The 25,107-nt window shown below is 36.1% G+C and overlaps 1 protein-coding gene across 1 annotated transcript; it reads right to left on the bottom strand.

The window, feature by feature from the left end:
• Window positions 1-25,107, bottom strand: LOC127840745 (prominin-1-A-like). Its single transcript, XM_052369161.1, has 26 exons — window positions 24,822-25,107; window positions 23,638-23,693; window positions 22,969-23,103; window positions 22,426-22,499; window positions 21,428-21,548; window positions 21,135-21,201; window positions 16,910-16,993; window positions 16,087-16,301; window positions 15,224-15,298; window positions 14,578-14,641; window positions 13,620-13,696; window positions 13,323-13,396; window positions 12,195-12,347; window positions 11,678-11,801; window positions 11,196-11,287; window positions 10,599-10,683; window positions 8,094-8,243; window positions 7,295-7,381; window positions 6,765-6,839; window positions 6,330-6,383; window positions 5,705-5,785; window positions 4,865-4,933; window positions 4,544-4,633; window positions 2,142-2,257; window positions 1,161-1,184; window positions 1-237 (listed from the first exon to the last, which is right to left on the bottom strand). Exons 1-26 carry the CDS (start codon window positions 25,105-25,107, stop codon window positions 162-164), a joined length of 2,604 nt encoding a protein of 867 aa, XP_052225121.1. The 3' UTR covers window positions 1-161.

Below are 25,107 nucleotides of genomic sequence, written 5' to 3'. Positions count from 1 at the left end.
CTTTCTATTAACGAATTTAAGAAAGTTTTTTTCATATATGATTTTTTCAATCAATAAAGTAATATTTTTAAAACAGCCATGGCTTAATTTTGCATAAAAATAACACAACCAACAAATTACAACATCGTCTAGCGTCATTTCCACATTACTACTTCTCTGACTCAGTCCATATATTCCGGATTAGGGGCAACTTTGTTTTTCTTCAGTAAATCATACCGCATACCGAAATCGTCAATGCTGAAAATAAAATAGCGCTTATAAACAGGAGACTGACTCAGCATGCACACTTACATTCAGGAGACTGACTCAGCATGCACACTTACATTCAGGAGACTGACTCAGCATGCACACTTACATTCAGGAAACTGACTCAGCATGCACACTTACATACAGGAGACTGACTCAGCATGCACACTTACATTCAGGAGACTGACTCAGCATGCACACTTACATTCAGGAGACTGACTCAGCATGCACACTTACATTCAGGAGACTGACTCAGCATGCACACTTACATTCAGGAGACTGACTCAGCATGCACACTTACATTCAGGAGACTGACTCAGCATGCACACTTACATTCAGGAGACTGACTCAGCATGCACACTTACATTCAGGAGACTGACTCAGCATGCACACTTACATTCAGGAGACTGACTCAGCATGCACACTTACATTCAGGAGACTGACTCAGCATGCACACTTACATTCAGGAGACTGACTCAGCATGCACACTTACATACAGGAGACTGACTCAGCATGCACACTTACATACAGGAGACTGACTCAGCATGCACACTTACATTCAGGAGACTGACTCAGCATGCACACTTACATTCAGGAGACTGACTCAGCATGCACACTTACATTCAGGAGACTGACTCAGCATGCACACTTACATTCAGGAGACTGACTCAGCATGCATACTTACATTCAGGAGACTCAGCATGCACACTTACATTCATCTTTCAAAATGGTTTACAAAACTACTTTTCTTTTATATGCGTTTTCATGTTGTCTGCATGTTTGCTTCACTCGTTCGAATACAAAACTGATAAATGCGAGGGCATCTATATTAAATTTAATTAAAAGCCAAGGGACAGTTTAAGAAAAGAACAAAACAAAAGCACACGTCGAAGTGTCGTACAAATCATACATACTCTTCATCCAGCGGTTCTTCCTCCCTGGAAAATAAAAACGAAATGTACATACGGCTTGTTCTGGGAAAACTGGCATTAATGCAAAGGCGAATCAGGGACGACATTTTCAGCTATTATTTTATTTTGTATAAGAGAAGTCTCTTGTTATGGAAAAATCCACATAAGGCGGAAAATGTCGTCCCTGACTAGCCAGTGCGGACTGTACATGCTAATAAGGGACGACACGTTGCGCATATACAGTAGGCCCAGTTTTATCAGAAAGCACCCCTACATTATCAAGGCTATACACATGTTTAATTTAAGAGGTTGCCATAGTTAGTTTATCTTCATTTTGAAAAATAAAATGACCGAGCTTTCCAAAAGCAAATTAAAAAAAACATAATTATTTTTATTTACACTACTTAAAAATATAGTTTTTAACGTTAAAAACGGTTCATTTAATGACAAAGTCTGCTGTAAACACTTTATAGAAAAGAAAACACATCTCTTTACACAGCTTAAAATAAAGTTTTAAACGTAAAATACGGTTTTTATATGTTGGTCTAATGGACTATGATTATCTATATATAAATAACTATGTAGGGTGGCCATCTGTTGCTTGGGTCCTGATTTGCAAAATATTCGCCAAACCTATTTGTGAATGCTCAATGCTAGAATGAGAAGAGCATTCTTAAGAAAACTGCAACTATTATATGAAAAGCCTCATGCGGAAATACGAAATACTCCGCCAGTGTAGCTCAAGCCCAGCCTGCGCAACCGCGGCGTTTGGTCTGGTCCGCTTATGGGACTATGAAACATTGCGTGACTTTACAGCGTATAAAAGCTCCTGACTAAACTGCGCGACTGTACATATTGGTTTTAAGCCACGCCTGTCGCATATAGCATAAGACCCATTTTCGCATGAAGCGGTTCGTAATTCAACCCATTTTATTTTAGAGTTTAGTTTACGACTCATTTAAAGGACGGCCCCTGATGACCTACTCCTTAAAGCCTGTCTGGCTGTCCATACGGCGGTAGTACTTGGAGAGTTTCATACACAGTACCATCACGGGGATGAAGAACAGCAGACCCCAACCGGTGCCAAACCAGAACGCGTTCTGAAGGCAACGTGCGAGGAAATATAGTAGAAATAAACATGCAATTATACTATTTTTACATATAAATGCGTTCCGAACAAGGCGTGAGAGGAGTTAACCCATTAATACCTAGTGGACTCTCCCATCCTTCTAAATTGGATCAATTGATTTCCAAACATAGGGATTCCTAGTTATTTATTTCTATATTTAGAATATTTCTTACGGAAATTCCTTTAAGCAAACAGCGCAGACCCAGATGAGACGCCGCATCATGACGTTAGGCATATATCGGATAAACTAGCTATACACATGCAGTTATATTATTCCCATATCAGGGCGTTATAAAAGAAGCGCGCGAGTAGTTGAAGTAAGTTATATAATTATAACAATATAGATAAGGTCATCGTAAATATTAAACCCTTTGCTGAATGATTTCACTCTTCGGATTGGGTTTACTCCACTATTCATTATGGTTTAATATTTACCACAGTCCTCACTTGTATATGATATTTATATAAGTATTCTAGTTTGATAAACAAATAAACAGTGTATGTGTGCCATATATTAATGTGAAAAACCGCGTCAAAGCTTGTCATTAAAATAATGTGTACATTTACATTACAAACGACGGGTTTTATAAAATTTAGTACTTAGGAGTGATAGAGACGGTGTTTGCCCTATCCTGGGATCAACTATTGACAACATATAGTAACATTTTTAAGACATGCCTTATTAAAACAAATTAAGCGCAACGATTAAAATATAACACAATATTTGTACTAACAAATTTACGTATAAACAAGGCTATTGTCAAGCAATATGGTCCCCTTACCGGCTCCACCATCGTCAGAAATTGCACCATTTTCAGATTATTATTTTTTTGGGGGGGTTGCCATAGCAACCACAATTTTTGACGTAGGAACAAAACGAAAAGACGTGAATAATGTCCATATGGCCATCTATCCATGGTGCAAGTTTCATGAAAAAATATTAAGAACTTTTAAAGTAATCGCAGGATCCAGAAAAAACCCATTTACAGCAGTATTTCTAGTCTATTTCTTGCCATAGTAACCAGATTTTTTGACGTAGGAACAAAATGAAATGACGTGCATAATGTCCATATTGCCATCTATCCATGTTTCAAGTTTCATGAAAAAAATATGAAGAACTTTTAAAGTTATCGCAGAAAAGTGTAACGGACAGACAGACAGACAGACAGACAGACAGACAGACAGACAGACAGACAGACAGACAGACAGACAGACAGACAGACAGACAGACAGACAGACAGACAGACAGACAGACAGACAGACAGACAGACAGACAGACAGACAGACAGACAGACAGACAGACAGACAGACAGACAGACAGACAGACAGACAGACAGACAGACAGACAGACAGACAGACAGACAGACAGACAGACAGACAGACAGACAGACAGACGGACGGACGGACGGACGGACGGACGGACGGACGGACGGACAGACAGACAGACAGACAGACTGACAGACAGACAGACAGACAGACAGACAGACAGACAGACAGACAGACAGACGGACGGACGGACGGACGGACGGACGGACAGACAGACAGACAGACAGACTGACAGACAGACAGACAGACAGACAGACAGACAGACAGACAGACTGACAGACTGACAGACTGACAGACAGACAGACAGACAGACGGACAGACAGACAGACAGACAGACAGACAGACAGACAGACAGACAGACAGACAGACAGACAGACAGACAGACAGACAGACAGACAGACAGACGGACGGACAGACAGACAGACAGACAGACAGACTGACAGACAGACAGACAGACAGACAGACAGACAGACAGACAGACAGACAGACTGACAGACTGACAGACTGACAGACAGACAGACAGACAGACGGACAGACAGACAGACAGACAGACAGACAGACAGACAGACTGACAGACAGACAGACTGACAGACGGAGTGCAACCCAGAAGTCTTCTCCAGAGAAACCGGTAGGGGACAATAAGCATCGCACGGGCAAAAATACGGGCGTTATTGCATGTGCGCAAAATATCGTCCCTATTTAGCATGTGCAGTGCACACAGTCTAATTGAAGACGTCACTTTCCGCCTAAACTGGATTCTTTTAAGGAAAGACTTCCTTTAAACGAAAACCTAAATAAAAGCGGAAGGTATCGTCTCTGATTGGCTCGTACGAACTGCACAGGCTTATATGGGACGATACTTTACGCTCAAACATGCATAAACCCCGTTTTCCCAAAGCAAGACTCAAGTGTCATACTGCGCTCTATTTACCAGCGACTGAACCATGTAGCTGCATAGGATTGTTGTAAACGAATCGTACAGGTTCCAGAGAGGCAGGCAACGGCCAACGTCGTTGTAAGCCTGATAATGTCAGTAGAAGGATTAGATGTGGCTAATACATTTTTTTACATGCAACACGAAATTAACGTAAAATAACGTTTCATTTACATTAAAATTATTCTCCGTACATTACAGCTGCAAAATTGTTCTAAATGCAGCGCCAATTAACTTAAATGCGATCTATGCAAATATGTTCCCATGGACAAATGGTAAATTGCTATTAACTACGGAAAAAACATCACACGTCGTTACCATGTCAACAGCCTTTTCTGCAAATTGTTGGATGTAATTAATGACTCTGTTCGCAAAGTCTTCAATCGCCTGAAAACAACAGCCAAACAACATATATAAAATGACATATTATACAATGAAAAAATCACCAACCACTAAGGATATAATATAGAGTAACAAATCATTTATTTGTACAGCATCGGTTTGAGAAACATAACACATGTATACACTTGTTAAATAATGTATTTGCTATTGGATATTTGCTAATAATTTTCATGTACAACAATAAAAATACCGATTAACTGAATGTTTCATCCTCGCACGAAATCACGTCTAAAGGACAGCTTGGCAAAACGACAATTTTCAAAGAATCGTCATATATTCAAAGCGCAATGGATGTATAATACTAGTATGAAAACAAGTAAATGAACACGCCTGACTTCGAAAACTGTTTTAAAATATATGTTCATTTATGGATTATCATTAGTCGAAATCGGAAAAAAATAAAACAGCGAACGTAAAGCTTTTATCGATAATGACAAACGTCTATTAACGACACAGCGTTTAAACTACCCTTTGTATATAATGTGTTTTCTTGTTATTATAATCATTAAAAACTATTTTAAATATAAAACAGTTATGTGAGCAAATGTACTAATAAACATTTGTCTAAAACACGAAAGTCTGTGAACAAGTCCCTTATAATAGTGTAGCTAATGTGACATGTAATCTTGCACGTTGTAAGAATAATACAATTGAAGTCGTATAGATCATTTGTATATATGAGTTTGTTTTTAATTATAGAAAATATTAATTATTTAACTAATTTCGAAGTTGAATAAAGTAACATAGCTGGTGTACCTGCGCGAAAACGCCTGTAAAATTATTCTTCATCTGATCGTCCGCCTTTTGTGCCGCTTCTAACGTGTTGTTTATCCGCGCCTGTATGACACATGTGTATCAAGCTAAATCTAGTCCATTGATCATTTCGGTATTCATAATTTCTGTGAGAAAAATGTAGGATTGGTTTACTAAGGGACATTTTAAGAACATCATATATAATATAAAGACGTATTATATTAATAATTAAATTTCGGCTTGACAAAATCGTTTATTTGATGTGCATCCTTATTGGACATCCTGGTTATAACGGTCACATTTACAAACAAATAGTATTAAAACCTTATGTTCTATTTTGTGCCCAGTTACGATTTTATATAAACTAAAAATCAATTCTTTCCAAAATTATATCACCAACCACTCAAGCACAAAAGCACTGTCTTAAATGTTGAAGAATAAACAGAGTCGCAAAATCAATCGACGATAAAAATTTAAAATTATCAAATACATGTATGCAGGAAAATTGTCGACTACTGATTTAATTTTTGTGATGGAGCTTGCGTTAAGTTTGTTGCTAACTGGTTGTTAATGTGTTGTCGTGACTACGGAGATTCATTTATTTTTATTTTTGTATCGCCATACTTACATTTAGACCGGACAGATGTTTCGCCAGCACAGCCATTGAAGACTTCAATGTCGTCTGCAACAGTTATGCAAATCTGTATATATTCCATCATATGCATTAAGAAGCAAACCATCTTTCCATCGATTTGCCTGCCTTTCATGTTGGGAAGATTTAAATAATATATGGTTAGATCAGGTCATTTGAAATAATAAAGAAGATATATAGTGTCATTGTTTCAAACTGTTTTTGGATGACAAAAATGTTATACTTATAGAAGGTGTATGCATAAACAATAGAACAAACGTGATGAATTATCAACGGGTTATTAATAACATATAATACAAGATGAATGTTTGTTCGAATAATTAAGTTCATGCATTTAAATGTATCGATGCAATTACGATGTAGCTGTACATTAACACTTAATAAGAGAAGACAATGAACGTGTGTACGCACCTGGGACGCGGATACAGCCGGACACTTGACATCTCGTATGGTGCTCAGGTCGGAGATATGTTTGTTCCAGGAGGACTGAAAAGAGGATTATATGAGTCGCGTTCTGAGAAAACTGGACATAATGCATGTGCGTAAAGTGTCGTCCCAGATTAGCCTGTGCAGTCCGCACAGGCTAAGCAGGGACGGCACTTTCCGCCAAAATTGGATTTTTGCTAAGAAGAGACTTCATTTAAACGAACTATGTCATAAAAGCCGAAAGTGTCGTCCCTGATGTTTTAGGTTATTATATTGACTTCCGTTGATCAAATCATTTTATTTAAAATTGTTTAAAATAATTCGCTTTATATATATTATTAAGTACTCAATTTCATAATGACTTTATAATTATACGTCATATATGCTTAGCCATGAAGAATCTCTTTTTTGTATGTTTCAACTAGGACTATATTCTGGAACTGTGAAACTGCATCACTATATTGCAAACATTGTTCCATGTCACATTACGCGTCTCTAACCGTTCCTGTACTCACATAGGCCGCACCGGAGCACGAGTCCCGCACCGACTTCATACCGGAAATCATTGCGGCGAAATCCACTGAACAAGGGTTCTGATCAAGCTGGTAAATGGAAGAGCAACACGTGGTTGTAATGGAGTGGTCCGCTTTGACACTATTTAGTGTGCGTTATAAATGTGAAACGACGGACCTCCTCTTTAATTGTCAAAAACATATTGCATATTAAGGAACTGTATGGTTCAAATAGTGAGCTACTTCTTTCAATATAACTTCTAATCAGCTAACAAATGTATGTTTAACGAAGTCATTTATTTTGGAGACGAAAGCATTGGTATATGTGCGTAGACAACGTTCATCATTTAATAAAGTGATTAACTGCACTCAAACATAGCACAGTAATTGCAATTAGAATAAGACGCACAACCTAAGACGACACATGCATGTTAAGTGAAAATGTGATCAGAGCAAACATGTATGCTTCATTGAAGTTCATACCAGTTAAGCTAAGCAAGTAGCACCAAATAGTTGCTTTTGCTTTTTTGGAGACAATGTGTTTTATTATGTCCTTGTCTTTCTTGAGCATTTTGACGTGCTTACTTTAAATATTAAACCGTTTGAAGTGCGTTTTCACTGGTCATTAAACTATGTCTCTCAGTCAGATGTGAGTTTGGCACATTTTTGCGCAATTAATCGGGGCTTACTTGAAATATTGATTTGGACGGGATGTGTCTAATTAAGTACGCATTATTTTTTTAACGCAGCTGAATATTTACTGGTACGGTTAACTATGTATCAAGCCCAGATGTATCACTACCGATGCATTAATGGCGGCGAAGTCGATGTCGTTGACGCCGGATTTCTGCAGATCCGTGAGTGCGGTCTTCATTTCAGGCGTGAGGATGGCAAACTGAGACAGGTCTATGTTCTTCATGTCGTCCATCTGTCCCTGCATCTGAGACGTGTACTGAGAACAGACGAAGCGAAATAAAGAAACTTAAATAATTATATTTTATTAAATACTTTACTTTATCACATGCCATACCCTGTTTCCCATTACATATATTTTTTATCACACATGTGTAATACAACATTTTAAGCGTTTTCATTGGCTTAGTTTTCGTTTATTGACCAATCGCATTTCGTTATTTTGCTGAAATGCTGAAATGACGCTGCAACGTCAAATGACGTCACGAAATGTAAACATCATTCGGGATTTATCATTATGTTTGCGTAAATATTTATTTAATTTGCTCATTTAAAAGCATGTGATAAAAAAGATCTCGCTTACTAACACAATTCCTGAACTCGTTTAATAAAATATGGTATGATATGACAACTCGTGCCAGATCATATATATATATATATATATATATATATATATATATATATATATATATATATATATATATATATATATATATATATATATATATATATATATATATATATATATATATATATATGTATGTATACATGCTAATTACGCATTTTAGGCCATTAACGCGTGGCGAATGCTTAAAATACTTCATTAGCTGTTGCGATTTATAATTTGAACGCGATGTGCATCGTTACTTCAGTATTGTCAATGCGTTGTGAATGGGACAGTGTTCGCTTGTGTTCAACGCATTTGAAATCATTTTTAGCTCTACTGGCCGAAGGCCTGAAGAGCTTATGTCATGGCGTGGTGTCCGTCGTCCGTCCGTGCGTGCGTGCGTTAGACTTTTTCTTGTTTACGTGATTAAGTCCACAGTTTTCATCCGATTCTTTTCAAACTTTTTCAGTGTCATTATATTAATGAGGATTCGAACCCTATTGAAAATGGGTTACATCAGAGTAAAAAGTCCAGAATCATCTCCCCTTGAATTTGAGAAAATTGTGAAATAAGGCTTGTTTACGCAATCAAGTCCGCAGTTTTCATCCAATCATTTTCAACTTGCACATTGTCTTTATCTGAATGATGTGTCAAACCCTATTGAAAAGTAGCAATATCGGAGTTATAAGTCCAGAATTATCTCCCCTTGATTTTGAGAAAAAAATGAAATCGGCGCAGAAGGGGCCATAGTGTTTCCGACAAACACATTTTTTGTTTGTTTACATATAAAGTTATATCCTTATGAAACTTCAACGGATGTTTTATATCATCAAGGACCAGAACCCCATTGAGAGTGAAGAAAATTTTTTCAACTTATGGTTGAAAAGGAGCCATTTGAAGTTTAAATTTTACATTTCTTCTTGGTTATGCGATAAATTTCCCATTTTGGGTCTGTTTATTTAAAACTTACTCAGATTGTTCATACTATCAAGGGCTTGAGCCCTATTGGTTCCAGCCAGTAGAGCGATTCAGGCCCTCAAGGGTCTCTTGTTTTATTCTTGTTATCTACATTTGTTTTGGAAAGCAACATCGGATACATCTTTAGGAACACACACGAAAGAAAACTATAATATTGGGAGTTTGAAAATAACAAAATAGCTGAATAAAAAATAAAACATTAAACAAAGTCATGAAAATAAACAAAATGAAATACATTTATCAGGATTGTTATTTCGGGATAATCGGTAATACTATATACGGCGCTCTATTTCAACATACTATGTCTACATATATTTTACGATAGAGAAATGTGCTAAATTTAAAGGAAGGTAATTGTGAACAAGTTATATACCATATCCCAATGGTTTATGGTTTATATATATATATATTTGAAAGTGATTTTTTTTCTCAGAAAAGTTGATTTTCCGTTATAATTTGATTATTTTTCATTCAAAATGATGTTTTTACTAATTGATATCATAGCCACACGCTTACCGCCGGTGGTTATACCATGCTGTTCAATGTAATGTTTTTTTTGTTGTTTTTTTTCGACGAATCGGTCGTGAGACATTTCAATAAATGGTTCAAAACATTACTTTTGCATTATATAAATATTTGATAGTGAATTTTGTTTCCCAGAGAAGTTGATATCAAGTTATAATATGATTTTTTTTCCATTCAAAATGATGTTTTTATTAATTAATAGCATAGCCACACGACAACCACCTGTGGGTATAACCATTTTCACTTAATTTCTCAATAGATCGAGTAAACAAAGACATGATATACTATTAATACCCATGTTTCGGTGTTATTATATCTATTGATTCTTTTTATATTGCGACCAGTAAATGTTTGCATAGCCCATATTACATCAGTAAACGCTTAGAATGAATTGTTCACTTGCAACGAAATGTTGCGAATAACAGAGATCGATTTATAATCTATTCATTTATATATCATTTATTCAATTTCATACACGTCACTGTCAGCTATTTACAACGTTACCTTTGTGAAATTCAAAAACTCCTGTAGTGGGAGTAACTCGTCCAGAGCTAGAAGTTTAAATACAGCCTTGTTGGCTCGACATCCCCTGAAACAGATCAACATACACGTGTGTACAAGGACCACTCTTATAAAGCTGGGTTTGTGGACAAGTTCAGGACGCGACATCCCCTGAAATATATCAACACGTGTACATGGACCGCTCCCATAAAGCTGGGTTTGTAGACAAGTTCAGGACGCTAAGAGGGTCACACATCTTTTATCTTAATGTCTACATTTTTGAATGTGGTATATTTAAAAATCCTTTATTTTTGTTAAGGTGGATTTAATTTTATAAATGGACATCCGGAATGTTAGCCCATACTACATAGTGTTAAAAGTTATAATCTCGTGAGTGTATAATTTTACGTGCATCTCTATATATAGAAAATGGTATAAATAAATTAAATCAATTTAGTAAAGTATTGACATTTCAAAATAGCAATAATTTAATTTTATTGCTTAGTAACGGCACATGGTAGATATGCCAAGTCATAACTTTCTAATTATCAACCACATAATAACGATCATCCAGGGAACATACGATTAAACATTACTCACAGAAGTAAAGGATAAAATCCGATGCCAATTGATGCGTTCTGGTGCAGCAGCTCTCCAAGTGTAAATCCACTTATTGATCCTGCATCAACAAACTGAAGAAGAATAAATTTCGAGCAATGCTAGATTTACCAAGCACGAAAAAAGAGAATATTAATTGTGTTTTTTCATTCGCCATATACTTGAACATAAAATTGTAGTCGAAGGGTTTTATATTTTAATTTTAGTCCGTGTTTAATTTTAATTTAACTTAGAATATTTTTTTTGATTGATTATTAGAATCAATGTGTCACAAATAAAGAAGAAATATCTTTTACATAGACAATCTTCGTTAAAAAATGCTAATATGATTTGAGTCATACATGCACAAGAGCAAGATATGAAGGAACAAATAAAAGCTTATTCCAAATTATACATATGAAACTGTATTGCGTCATTTACGATTTACGATTAAGGAGCATTTGAAAGCTTATTTTGCATCGTACATCTTTAAACATGGAAAGGTCGAGTAGCGGCTGACACAGCTTCTCCATATTGCCTCCCACCACAAAAGTCAGCGTGGTCAGAATCATTAGCAGGGACCCAACGAAGAACATCATTACCACCGGGCTGAAGAACGTGACATAATGCAGCGGTTTTGGCATCAGAAATGCGATACAAAATATAAATACAATAGATAGATAAACATGCGAGAAATATCTGATCTGGGTCACTTAATTGATACAAGTATAAATCTGCAAACATGTAAATAATAAGGGTTTCTTTATTGACGCAACGAAATAAATGTTTTATAAAATAATACGAAAAAAACGTGATTAAGGCCATCACATTGATACAAGTTAAAGGAAAGTACACCATGCGATCAAAATGATCAAACTCCAATGACTTTAGACGGTTTCATGATAAATCTGAACCACTCTTCATTAACGTTTTTATGATTTGATTAGATCTATTATATCTAGTCAGTGTTTTATTTCACAAGGACTTGCAAACGCCATTTACATGATCAGCAGGCGGCCCCCGCAGTGCGACATGCATGACCGCTCCGTTGGCAGTTTCTCGGAGTCCTGACCGATACAGCCGCAGCAGATTCCCAGCAGCGAGATGACCACTATCACCGAGAACAGACCGGACAGACCCCAGCCGAAGTATACTCTGAAACGCAGGGACGACCCAAAATGTTGTTCATAGGTGATTGTTTTTCTTGTTGATATACATATTTAGTATCCACTCTATGGTTTAAACGTGTACCAAAATGTCGATCATTGGTGATTGTTTTTCTTGTTGGTATACATATTTGGTATACACTCCATGGTTTAAACGTTTACAAAAACGAAAACCTATTAGACGCAGATCTTGTTTAAACTGATATATAACGTCGTTTAGTCCAAATATTTGCCCGCCACGGCATCATGCACGATAGGTAACCGAACCGTCTAAATGTATCCTTATTCTTGCAAGCAAGGGGGTACCAATCCTCCATGTTTAACCCATTGATGCCTAGCGTCTAGAAAAAAGGCAATGACAAACAGCGTAGACACTGATGAGACGCCGCATGATGCGGCGTCTCATCAGGGTCTGCGCTGTTTGTTTAAAGGAATTTCTGTTAGCAATATTCTAAATATAGAAATAAATATACTAGACGTCGCTAATTTTGGAAAATAAATTGATATTTAGAAAGATGAGAGAGTCCACTAGGCATAAATGGGTTAAGTAAAGGCTAACCGCCATGCGTGTCGTATGGGCCCGGTACATCCATTAGAAGCTTCAACTGACATCACGCGTGGCATATATTGTACAAATAAAGTATTCAGTCATGTTATCTTTGAGTCTATTGGAAAAGACCCTTCCGTTCTAGTCTTTATCTGTGTCGAATTGTGCTGATGAGACACTAAATTACACTTTGCACACAAATCAATAATATCAGTAGACGACAACACACACAATGAAAATTTAATGCTGCAAGATTAAATTACAAAACAAGTCAATCTTTTTTATGATTGATTAAAATACGCCTTACGTAATTTCATTTAAACTACAATAATGTATTCCTAATTTCCAGAGTATAGGTTTTTCAAACTTTTAAAACTACCTTTATTTTAACAATCTCAAGTGTATTAGTTACATTACCGATAGACGTCATATTCGGAAATCATCCCAAATAAATCATCTATGCCGCTTGTGAACTCTGTCAAGTTTACAGTCTAAAAATAAGAACATACACAGGTGAAATATCACAGTATCGGCGTTCTTGTGCTGCAAATAAATAAGTATCTCTCTATGTTAATATATATTCATATTTGTATAGAAACAAAAGAAACAAAATGTGAATAAAAACAATCAAGTATTTAAAGATGCTCACATGCTAACAAGAAACATATAATATAATATAATTTATTTTTTGTAGTTTTAATAAAAGCGCCTTACCCCGTTTAACTGAGCAACCAAATCATTAGTCATATTGTTAATAATACCAGCAAACTCGCCCATCGTTGTGTTGATGGCTGAAATGATGTGTCAGTATAAAGGGAGTCATTGGTCAAGTATATACATGTATGCCTATAGTTTAACAAAAGCAACAACAACACAGCACTATTATCAACAGAATATCAAAATAATGCAATACGTGTGAGATGAATGATAAAACTATTTTGGTATCAAATACGTGAATATTGTACACGTTAACGATTGCACGAATTTCGATCTTAAAATAATGCGCCGAGGGCCGAATAAAGTCATTTTTTCAATTTATATTTTTTTATAATTTACATATCGTTATAATTAGATTTTACCAATCTAAATCTTCAAAAATGCTTTCTTTGAACATATTATTTTAGATGGCGAACTGTTGATCCTGCATACTTTTATTTATGTAATTGCTTTAGGCAATTGCAATACTTCATGGAACAGTTGATAGTTTTTTTATTAATTTTTTTTCTGATTTAAAAGAGTCGTTTATATATGTGTAGTGACATTGTGCGTGACTGACACTGTAACTGTGATTTTTAATGTTTTTCTTGCAAGGAACTAAAACATGAAAACGTGTTTTTTTGCGGGAACGCACATAACTAATTTAATTATTTTATTCCGGCTGACCTCGTAGTTTGCAATCGATTTATAGAATACACAGAAATGTAATGAATTGAAAAGGAAGCGGATAAAAAAATTAATAAATTGAATGCATTTGAAACAAAAATATTCGTTGATCCGTTACAGTAGCTCTGCATTTCACCGATAAATTTAAATGAAAACATGTGTTAAATTCTTACTTATTTTCATACTATTGATACGTGGATGACCGTTTCAAACAATCCCGTTAACCACATAGACGGACAACAGAAAACAGTTATATACAATCAATTCATATCACAACTATTATACATACTGGTTCTTATTTCTGCAGTGCTGTTGGCCACCAAACCCGATATGTCATCCACTCCGGCCTTAGCCTAAACCGATTATTATGAAATGAATAAGTTTATTTAATTTAGCAGTGTAATATATACACGTATATATATAGTGAGAAAAAAATAGTGGTGTATAACCTTCACACGTGACTTATAGCATAGAAGAAAAGCACCTGGGTACGAGGTAATCAGCGCAAGCATTGACCGTTGCAGCCAACAATTCAGTAGTGTGTCCTATCTTTTCGCTTTTCAACTAATTGTTGGATTTTGCGCTTTACAACGATAACATTTTATAGGTAAACACGCCAAGAAACGTTGGACAGTAAATTAAGTTGACAATAATTCATTAACAAAACTTACAATTAAAATAAAATACGAATATTTTTACTATTTGGTAGTATTTTCATTTTCTGCTCATTATATCTTCGTCTACACAGTTTTCGCCAAAATAGACGTGTGTCATCCGATGTTTACATAGGTCTTTTGCTGTTCTTGGTTGTTGTGGACGTTGATATTGTTTTCCTGTTCATCATTTTTCTGTACAACGGTTAACACATTATTCTGTAATTGTATTCGATACATACCCGATCACAAAATATATTATACACAGAAATATAAATTTACCTCATATGCTATTCCTGACAAGTTCATCGCTTTCACAGCATCAATTTGTGTTTGTATAGGAGCAAAGTCCGGCAGCTACAACATATGTAGATAAGACATGTAGCTTTACCCATTTATGCTAGTGGACTCTCCCAGCCTTCTAAAATGGATCAATTTATTTCCAAAATTAGGGATGTGTAGTATATTCCTTTCTTATATTTTTTAGAATATTTCTTACAGTAATTCCTTTAAGCAAAACAGCGCAGACCCTGATGAAACGCCGCATCATGCGGCGTTTCATCTGGGTCTACGCTGTTTGCCAAGGCCTTTTTTCTATACGCTAGACATACATGGGTTAAACAAACGGCAAATGGATCATGAATCGATTATATATTATTTTCTTTAACTCATGAATGTACTGATTTCATTGTCAAGCGTCATTCTTTAACTATGCTACATTTTTGCACATCTTTGCTTTGAGTAACTCTAGTGAATTGATGATATTGCTCATATTTTAACGTAAATCTAGCAAACGCATGTAGCGCATGGATCTGCGCGATCACAGCTGTATGCGTTGAAAAAAAATTGTTTTATAAATAAGAATCTTGTTATTTTGTTATGACAATTACAAGTTCTAACTTTAATCGCGTTGGGACCGCGATCTTACTTAAAATCTCATAAAATATCGTAGCTCATACCTCCTTCCTGCTGCCTATTCAGACCACACGATAGTCATAAATGCAAACATTATTGATATAATATATATACAATATAAAATAATATATAAACAACCAAGATTAATATTGTCTAGCGTTTGTTTATGCTTTCTTTAACATTTCTTTGACCGAAATAAATCTTAAGGAAACGAAGCATGCTATTCTCACCGCACTAAAGTCGGCCGAGGCTTTCGCCATAATGTCGGTGTCGAACGCCTGGCAGGCTGTATCACATGCAACGCCCGAAGCGCTGCACGTGCTCTTCGTGCTGTCGATGTTGTCCACGAGGTCATTGAACGCTGTCGACAGAGCATTGGCTGCGCTCACCAACGCGTCTTTATCGGTGGTTACTGTGGCAAGCGCGTCGCTAATATTGTGCACCGCTGTATTTGGAACATTCGAACCATGATAGGAAATAAAGTTCACTGGAATGTACATACTTAATTGCACGTAGAAAACGGTTTTCCGTATGTATATAAGGTTCTACCATGAAGTCTCATTGTCATCGTCAAAGACGTCGCATTGTCCTCTTTCTCGCATGATACTCATTATCACCATCACCATCACCGTCATCGTCGCCATCATCATCATCATCATCATCATCATCATCATCATCATCATCATCATCATCATCATCATCATCATCATCATCATCATCGTCGTCGTCGTCGTCATCGTCATCAACGTCATCGTCGTCATCATCATCATCATCATCATCATCATCATCATCATCATCATCATCATCAGCATCAGCATCAGCATCAGCATCCTCCTCCTCCTCCTCATCATCATCATCATCATCTTGATCATCATCATCATCGTCATCATCATCATTTTCAGCAGCAGCAGCAGCAGCTACGTATACTCATTGATATGCTATATATGTTTCCCTTGTAACATGCTTCTACATTGACACTTTCGCATGCTTTAACTTTAAAGAAGATGTCAAGCTCGAACATCGAGCCTAGTTATGTGTGTTCATGATACTCACTTGCGTCTAATTGTATAACAGCGTCCACTACGTCGTTGATTTTTAAATTGTCAAAGATCAGTGCCTCTATCACAACGCCCAAATCTAGAACAGATAACAAACTTATTGATTACCCCCGAAATTAGTTAGATTACCCCCGAAATTAGTTAAATTAAAATATTAATCAACCAATGAATTTATTCATGATGTTTTGTCATGATGTTTTGATGTACCATGCTGATAACAACCAATATTTTAACAGGCTTTTCAGAAGGAATGGCTATCTGGTGATATTTCTGTGCAAAAAAAGTTTTACTTGTTAAATGAAGTGACTTTTTTACTAAGGGTTGGGTATTTTTATTTCAATATTAAGTTAACTGCGCACACATCTAGAAAACATATTCAAGATTAGTTTGTTTAACCTTTTCCATTGTAGCCCATTTTCCAAACAAAATTCAAAGATTTGCCTCTATAACTTTTTTATTATAAAAAGCTGCTTTATATCGGTCAAAGATGTATGCAACGTGCATGTCTGACTTGTTGACATTGATGACTAATTCAATGAATGACTGAACGGACAGCTGACTGATTGGTGACTAACTGAATGGGCAGCTGACTGATTGATGACTGACTTAATTAATGAGTTGGTGCATCAAAGACTGGTCGAACGGCCGAGGAAAAAAATCATGACCGATATGACCGATGATAGAATGACTTGGTGAGTGACTGACTGAATGGCTGACTTAATGACTTGATGACTGAATGAATTATTACAGGATTCATGATTACTGGATTCCCGAATGACTGGATTAAAGATGACAGAATGACCGATGAAATGATATCTAGATGACTGAATGAATGGAAGCTGAATGACTGTATGACTGGACGGCTGTATGAATGGATTACTTATGAGCTGCAGACACATGACTGGTTCCGAACATAGCTCTATCATATACGTACCGCCATTACACACCACGTGAATACGGTCGTTTTAAACGTTTAAAGGGATCTTTTCACGCTTTGGTAAATTGACAAAATTGAAAAAAATTGTTTCAGATCCGTAAGTTTTCGTTTTAGTTATGATATTTGTGAGGAAACAGTATTACTGAACATTAACCATGCTCTAATATAGCCATTATATGCATCTTTTGACGATTTTAAAACCTAAAAATTATAAAGCGTTGCAACGCAAAACGATTGAATAATTTGGAGAGTTCTGTTTTTGTCGTTAAATTTTGTGAAACTACGAAGATTGCTTATATAAGGTATAAAATACGTCACAAATGTGTACTCGGCGGAATAGCTCAGTAGGCTAAAGCGTTTTTACTTCAGGACTCTGGCAGGACTCCAGGGGTCACTGGTTCGAAACCTGCTCCGGGCAATGTTCTTTTCCCTTTTTTAATTTTTTTCTTGATTTTTTACTGGAGCTTTTATGATCCAATGTTTACATTTATCAATATATAGCATTTAATGAATAAGTTAAAAAAATTCCAAAATCTGTGAAAAGGCCCCTTTAAAGGGACCTTTTCACAGATTTTGCCATATTTTGAAGTTTGTCATTAAATGCTTTATATTGATAAATGTAAACATTGGCTCTTAAAAGCTCCAGTAAAAAAATCAAGAATAAGATTAAAAAAAGCAAAAAAAGAGTAGCCGGTACCAGGGCTCGAACCAGTGACCGCGGAGTCCTGGAGTAAAAACGCTTTAGTCCACTCGGCTATTCCGCCGTGTGTACACCGTTTTAGTATTTTATACCTTATATACACAATCTTCGTAGTTTCGTAAATTTAAACGACAACAACAGAACTCTCCAAATTATTCAGTCGTTTCGCGTTGCAACGCTTTATAATTTTTAGGTTTTCAAATCGTCAAAAGATACATATAATGGCTATATTGGACTATGGTAAATGTTCAGTAATACTGTTTCCTCACAAATATCATAACTAAAACGAAAATTTGCGAATCTGAAACAACTTTTTTTAATTTTGTCAATTTACCAAACCGTGAAAAGATCCCTTTAAAGTCATTTTTACTGCATAGTTTTACAGCTAAATAAATAATATAAAAATAGTTTGAATATGTAGAAAAAAAAACACGGCTTTGAATCGAATATAAAAAAACACACTAACTTGTTCTAGATATGGAATATTTTCATTAGTGAACGAAGTTTGGTAGTGACTGATGTTTACAAGTGAATGTAGTTTGGACTGCTGTATGACAGGATGCCTGGTGGCTGTATGAAAGGATTGACATGATGCCTTATCTATGATCGCTCCGCCCACTAGAATTGATCCACCAATCAGCGATCGATTAATCGGGCGCACTCGTTAGCAACGACTTGTCCGCCATTTTCTAGACATTTTACATGTTTAGGTTCACTTTTATTCCAACGAGTTTCTTTTGTTTTCCTCTTTAAAAAAACGATTAAAAATGGTTAAACGGTGTCAATGGGGATTATGTAACTCGGACAATCGATATCATGAAAGATTAGTTGGTGACATTTAATTTATATCGTTTCCAAAGCCGAAAAGAGATCTTGAGAAGTGTAAGAGATGTATAAATACATGCGGTCGTCACCACGAAAAACTGAACGTCAACACTGTCAAAGACAATTATAATATATTTGTATCGGATATACTAGCAGATTTAAATAGTTTATGTTATCGATCTGATCATCACATAATATTTCACTTTTTTTTAAATAGTTTTATCAGTTACTAGGTCAGAAGCGAGGTTCATCTGCATTACTTAAAGAGAAATAAAACCCAGCATGAAGCCTAATTCATGCTGTGTTTTATTGCTCTGATAGTAATGCACTTAATTGACATCATACATGTTATTTGAAGGTGACATGTGATATATTATCTTATTAACGGTATCTACACATTTGCACTCATGTGGAGTCACCAATAAACGCTTTTAATCCACACTAGGAGCTCAAATGCCTAGATCTCACTTTTTAAACGAGTTTCGTTTACTTTGTACGGATTAAAAAACGGAAATGAAATATGGCAAAAACGGTGTAAAAAGGGTTAATGCAACTCTGACATTTGGTATCCAGAAAGATAAGTTAGATGAATTAAAGTTATACCATTTCCAACGCGGCAATGCGGTCTTGACAAGAGCGAGTGGAAGCTTCAAGAATTACCGAGATCCCCTTTATAGAACATTAATTTATTTCACAAACTTGAAATGTCATATAAGCAATAACTAAGCATTATTAAGTATGTATTATGTCACGTGTGCATGTAAAATAATTGAGAATGTTGGTACCCAATTCGTGTAACTTTACGAAATCCCCGTTAAAAATCGCGTTTCTGTGTGTGTCAGAAACAAGTGAAAACCATTTTATTATTTTAATAAAGACGTATCGATAAATGCTATTGTAAAAGAGTTATTATTACTGATATTAGTTAACCAATAAATGCTGTAACTTCGGGGAAGTCGGTACCTGCGCGAGCGTCTGATATTGGTAGCCTTATTAATTTATAATAACCTGACCGTATTCCATTTCGTACAACGCTAATTTTATATCAGACAATGTCCAAACTTACTGTGTTGTTTTTGCGCTTTAAATTATAGTGATTGATCAATGTCCCATAAGCAATGTTTAATATGATTAATATCACTTTTATACGCAATAACATTTGGGATTGAGGTACCCACCCGGCGTTAGAAAGCGCGTAAAACTTCACCGAATTCCCAGTTATAAAGCGCTATTTCGTGTCAAATACACGGGTAGGGGGGGAATGTTTCGGTTATAATTTTGTTAATAACACGGGTAAATACCGGTGAAGTGTTAATTTATTGCAAATACCACCATTACACGTAATAACGGGTTCGATTTCGGTAAGCGCGCAAGCGTTTGAGAGCGTGTTTAATGTACCGATTTACCCGTTATAAATAGCTGATGTTCTCTTTAATCGTATATTTTTTGCATTTGCAGAATAACTAAATGGCATCAACCCCTTTGCAAGTGTAATATGGTGTTAAACAAGTCCATAAAATCATCCGGAATATCGCGTAAATCTATATGCAGTCTATAGGCAAAGAAGCCATTTTGGTGTTAGCTTGTCTAGGTTTTCTTCACGCTGAGCCACGTGATTAAGTGGGCGGAGCGATCACTGATAAGGCGTCATGTCAATTACTGGGTGACTTAACGGCTGACTGATGATTGAATAGGTAAATGTATTAATGCTGAAAGAATTTGATGATTGAATGACTGCTTGCTGACGAAGTGTCTCACCCTCTATATCTTGCATGATCGCCCGTCCTACCAGATTATACATGTCTTGTGACAGGTACACGAATATCTGCGGAGATAAATGCATATAAAAACATATAGCTGTTATAAGTATTATATATAGTATTTCATTTCGGGGGCACAGACTCATCACTTTACAAACATGTAACAAACAAAAATACATTATTGCTCTTGTAGATGTTTGTATTTAAATTTATAATAAACTCCATTATTGGTAAAAAACGTTAAGTCTAAATAACAAAATCCCAGCAAATGAATGTATTCAATGAGATTACGTCGACGACGTTTGCGAGGAAGGTCTCAATGTCAACGAGGTTAGAGGTCAGCTTCTCCTGTGTGTAGTCAATGGCAACCGTGAAGCGACCATTTGTCACCCACACGCACCCAGCGGCTCCTCTGAAAAAAGGAAGGACAAGGCATCGGTTACTTAAATTTTAATCAAATTCAGCATCGAAATAGTTCCTGTATGCAATCCTTTTTGATATCTTTTCGATTTGTTATCAAAATATTATGAAACTAAAACAGATATTTATGACCATTTATTGGTACTTAAGAAGCTTAGTCTAGCCTTAATTGTTCAAAATGAAGATGGGATACATTTCAAACCATAACAATACCACGTTACCATTGTACGAATGAGCAATTTATTAAATGTTCAACACTTAGTACAATACACGAAAGCAGAATCATCAAATAGCATACAGACACCAGACTTCTTTTATCGAAACCTATTTAAAATGCTGAATTTTTGATATTTTTTTTTAGAAAGTGTGTTAACATCTCTTTCAAATAAATAATTTTGGCACGGATTCACACTCCTCATCGTATAAATAAATCCGTATTGTCTATATTCACAATATAAAAATAGCCAATAAACCTAAAAAGCTTTAAGTATTTTCTGGCTTTTATTATTTACATTTTTAATCGCCCGCTTTGACGATTATCTCCGGCAATGTTTTCGTGGATTAAGATTCCGCATTAATCAACAATCGGGCAACCAGTGTATACAAGACGCTTTGTTTGGTCATATTAAAATGCAAAACAGTTTGCCATATATATATATATATTTGCAAAAACGATTGCCTGAAAGTACATCCCAAAAAGGTCTTTAACAGAGTTATATCTAGAGTATTTGTTTGTTTTCGGTGTGATATCATCACATTAACAGTAACATGATTACTCTGTGCTACAGCAGTAAGTTTTCTCACTAGTTCCGTTTTCGTATTGCAATACATGTACTTAAAATCCAATAAAACACGTGTATACTACTTACCCCATTAGTACGACCATCATGAACAATGCCTGCGCTAGGCCCATGCGCTTACAGTCCTCGTTCTTGTCATAGACCTGCACGCAAATACAGAGTCAAGAACATGCAAGCAAGAACATTGACATACAACTTCCCTCTGGTAGAAAGGCATAGGCTGTACGCAAATGCAATGATATACACTTCAGCAAATGCCGAGTCATACGTCTGCACGAAAGTACAGTTACTAAGACTATGCACAAGAACATTTGCATAGATATACGCAAATCCAGTAACATAGACATGTGCAAATATAAATATTAATTCTCGCCAATACACAGAGCCTTGGCAGACATCACTCTTCCCTGGTTGCAATATTTACTATACCCATTAACTGCCTATGATTCTTTGACATGAATGGGTTCAAAATTTTACCCGAATTTTATCATTAATACTTACTGCAGTCATTCAGTCAAGGAAACACCACTTGTAAAATAGCAACATTAAAACACATACACAAAATACGCACAAAAGAAATATACAAACAACATCAGCATCAAAAGCGCGTACCGCTTTGAGGTCCCCTCCACAGTTTCCGCAGCAGCAACGACAGCAGCAGATACAACAGCCACAGAGGGGCAGGAAGATCACGAACAGAATACCGATTGCAAAACATGCGGCAAACCCTATTGAATATTGTACGAGCTGAAACATACGGCTAACCCTATTGAATATTGTACGAGCTGAAACATACGGCAAACCCTATTGAATATTGTACGAGCTGAAACATACGGAAAACCCTATTGAATATTGTACGAGCAAACCAGACAATATTCACACTTAAGCATAATGATATGTACGGCTGTTTTTTTTCAGTACAACTAGTACTTACATTTTTCCGTCTGTGTGTTTGAAAGTTGTCAAGTCGGCAAACAGTCAATTTTGTTAGACATACGTCAATTAAGGTACTAACAAAAAGTTGAAAGCCATAAAGATTCGGTTATTTTATTAATAATAATGACCAATTAAAAGCTCTAGTTCTCTTATGGCAATTTATCTGAGAATTCAATTATAAGGCTTATATTTCGCAGTCCAATCTTAAAGGACATTTTAGTGTACGGACTTCTCTCATTCAAGAGTGCATCTAATGACCGAACATAAACACAAACAACTCAGACGTGCCGTCCTAGGTAACCCCGTGGACATGCACGGGATAACATATAGCTATCATCCAATTACCTCCATGTAGTCGTCCCCGATCTCAAAAGTTCCGTTGATGACCTCCGTGAGGACGCCTGCGAACAATATAAGGTTTTGACATTTAATTCACGTGTATAGACATACCTATTATATGCTGTCTTTCTGTATTGTGTTTGTTATTCTAGTGTTATATATGTTCCGTTTAGAAGTCGCCTTTTTTGTCACCGGTGGTTGGCGTGTGCCTATGATATTAATTAGTAAAAACATCATTTTGTATAAAAAATAAAAATAAAATTAAAACGAAAACTCAACTTCTCTGGAAAAAAATCACTATCAAATATATATGTATATAACAAGGAATTCAACTCAAAATGAACCGAAAACAGGGTGCATCGCTTTGAAAAGCCATTACTTCATCAATTAAGCAGTGATTTCCATGAACTTGGTCTTATTAAGCGCAGAAATGAATTTCCATTCTGGAAATGTACAAAGGGCATTTATCCTGCAAAGTTCAAGGACCTCGGTACCATAATTCAATAAAACGTATGAAAGAAAATTCTTACCGTTCTTGCCGTTACACTATGCATCAAAACTAACTGCCCGGTGCCGTTTGAAACCTTTGTTTACATACATTTCAACTGGCCGACATATAGAACACACGAGTGATTTCATTGGTCCAATGCGAAGTTGTGTCTTTACACATGAAGATTTCATTCATTAATCGGGTCTGATCGTTGACGAGTAGGTCACGCGAGTTGGGTATCGTGTTCATGGAAATCGCTGCACAATTGATGAAGCTATGGCTGTTCAAAGCGATGCACCCCGTTTTAGGTAGATTTTGAGTTGGATACCTTGTTATATATATATTTGATAGTGATTTTTTTTTCAGAAAAATTGATTTATCGTTATAATCTGATTATTATTAATTTAAAATGATGTTTTTACTAATTAATATCATAGCCACAAGTTCATAGTGCGGAGTGACATTGGGATAGAAAAGACATGCACAAAGCGAAGTTAACACAAGTACTGGACGGTATATTGGTTGGTTAGGTGATTCTGAGGTCCAAAGTTCGAACTCCATTAGGAAAATAATATTTTATCGTTATTTATTTGATATGTCCTTTATAAAGAATGAAGGCATTAAACAACAAACCTAAAATTCGTACATTTGTCGGTTAAATGTGTTAATTAGCGTCTTTATTTACTTTCTCACACCTTACCAAATGGAAAGTCGTTCGGCTGAACGGTATTGATGAAGCTCCTAGCAAACGCGAACAACATCTCCAGTCCACCGTCGTCGTAGGTCGTGTTTGTGACGTATGTCTTGTTACCGACGGGACACTCCACCCACGTGATGTTCCCCCCATCTGTCACCTTGTTTCCCCAAGTATCCGTTACGGCGGCATTGACGTTATTGGCGTTACGTTCGCCCGGTTGACATATTATTACCAGCAAGGCCAAAACAGCCAACTCGCACTTAATTGACCCCACCATAATCCTTGTCAT

The sequence above is a fragment of the Dreissena polymorpha genome, chromosome 8 (assembly GCF_020536995.1).
Source record: "Dreissena polymorpha isolate Duluth1 chromosome 8, UMN_Dpol_1.0, whole genome shotgun sequence".
Taxonomy (NCBI): Eukaryota; Metazoa; Mollusca; class Bivalvia; order Myida; family Dreissenidae; genus Dreissena; species Dreissena polymorpha.
This window is presented reverse-complemented; position numbering and strand designations above follow the sequence as displayed.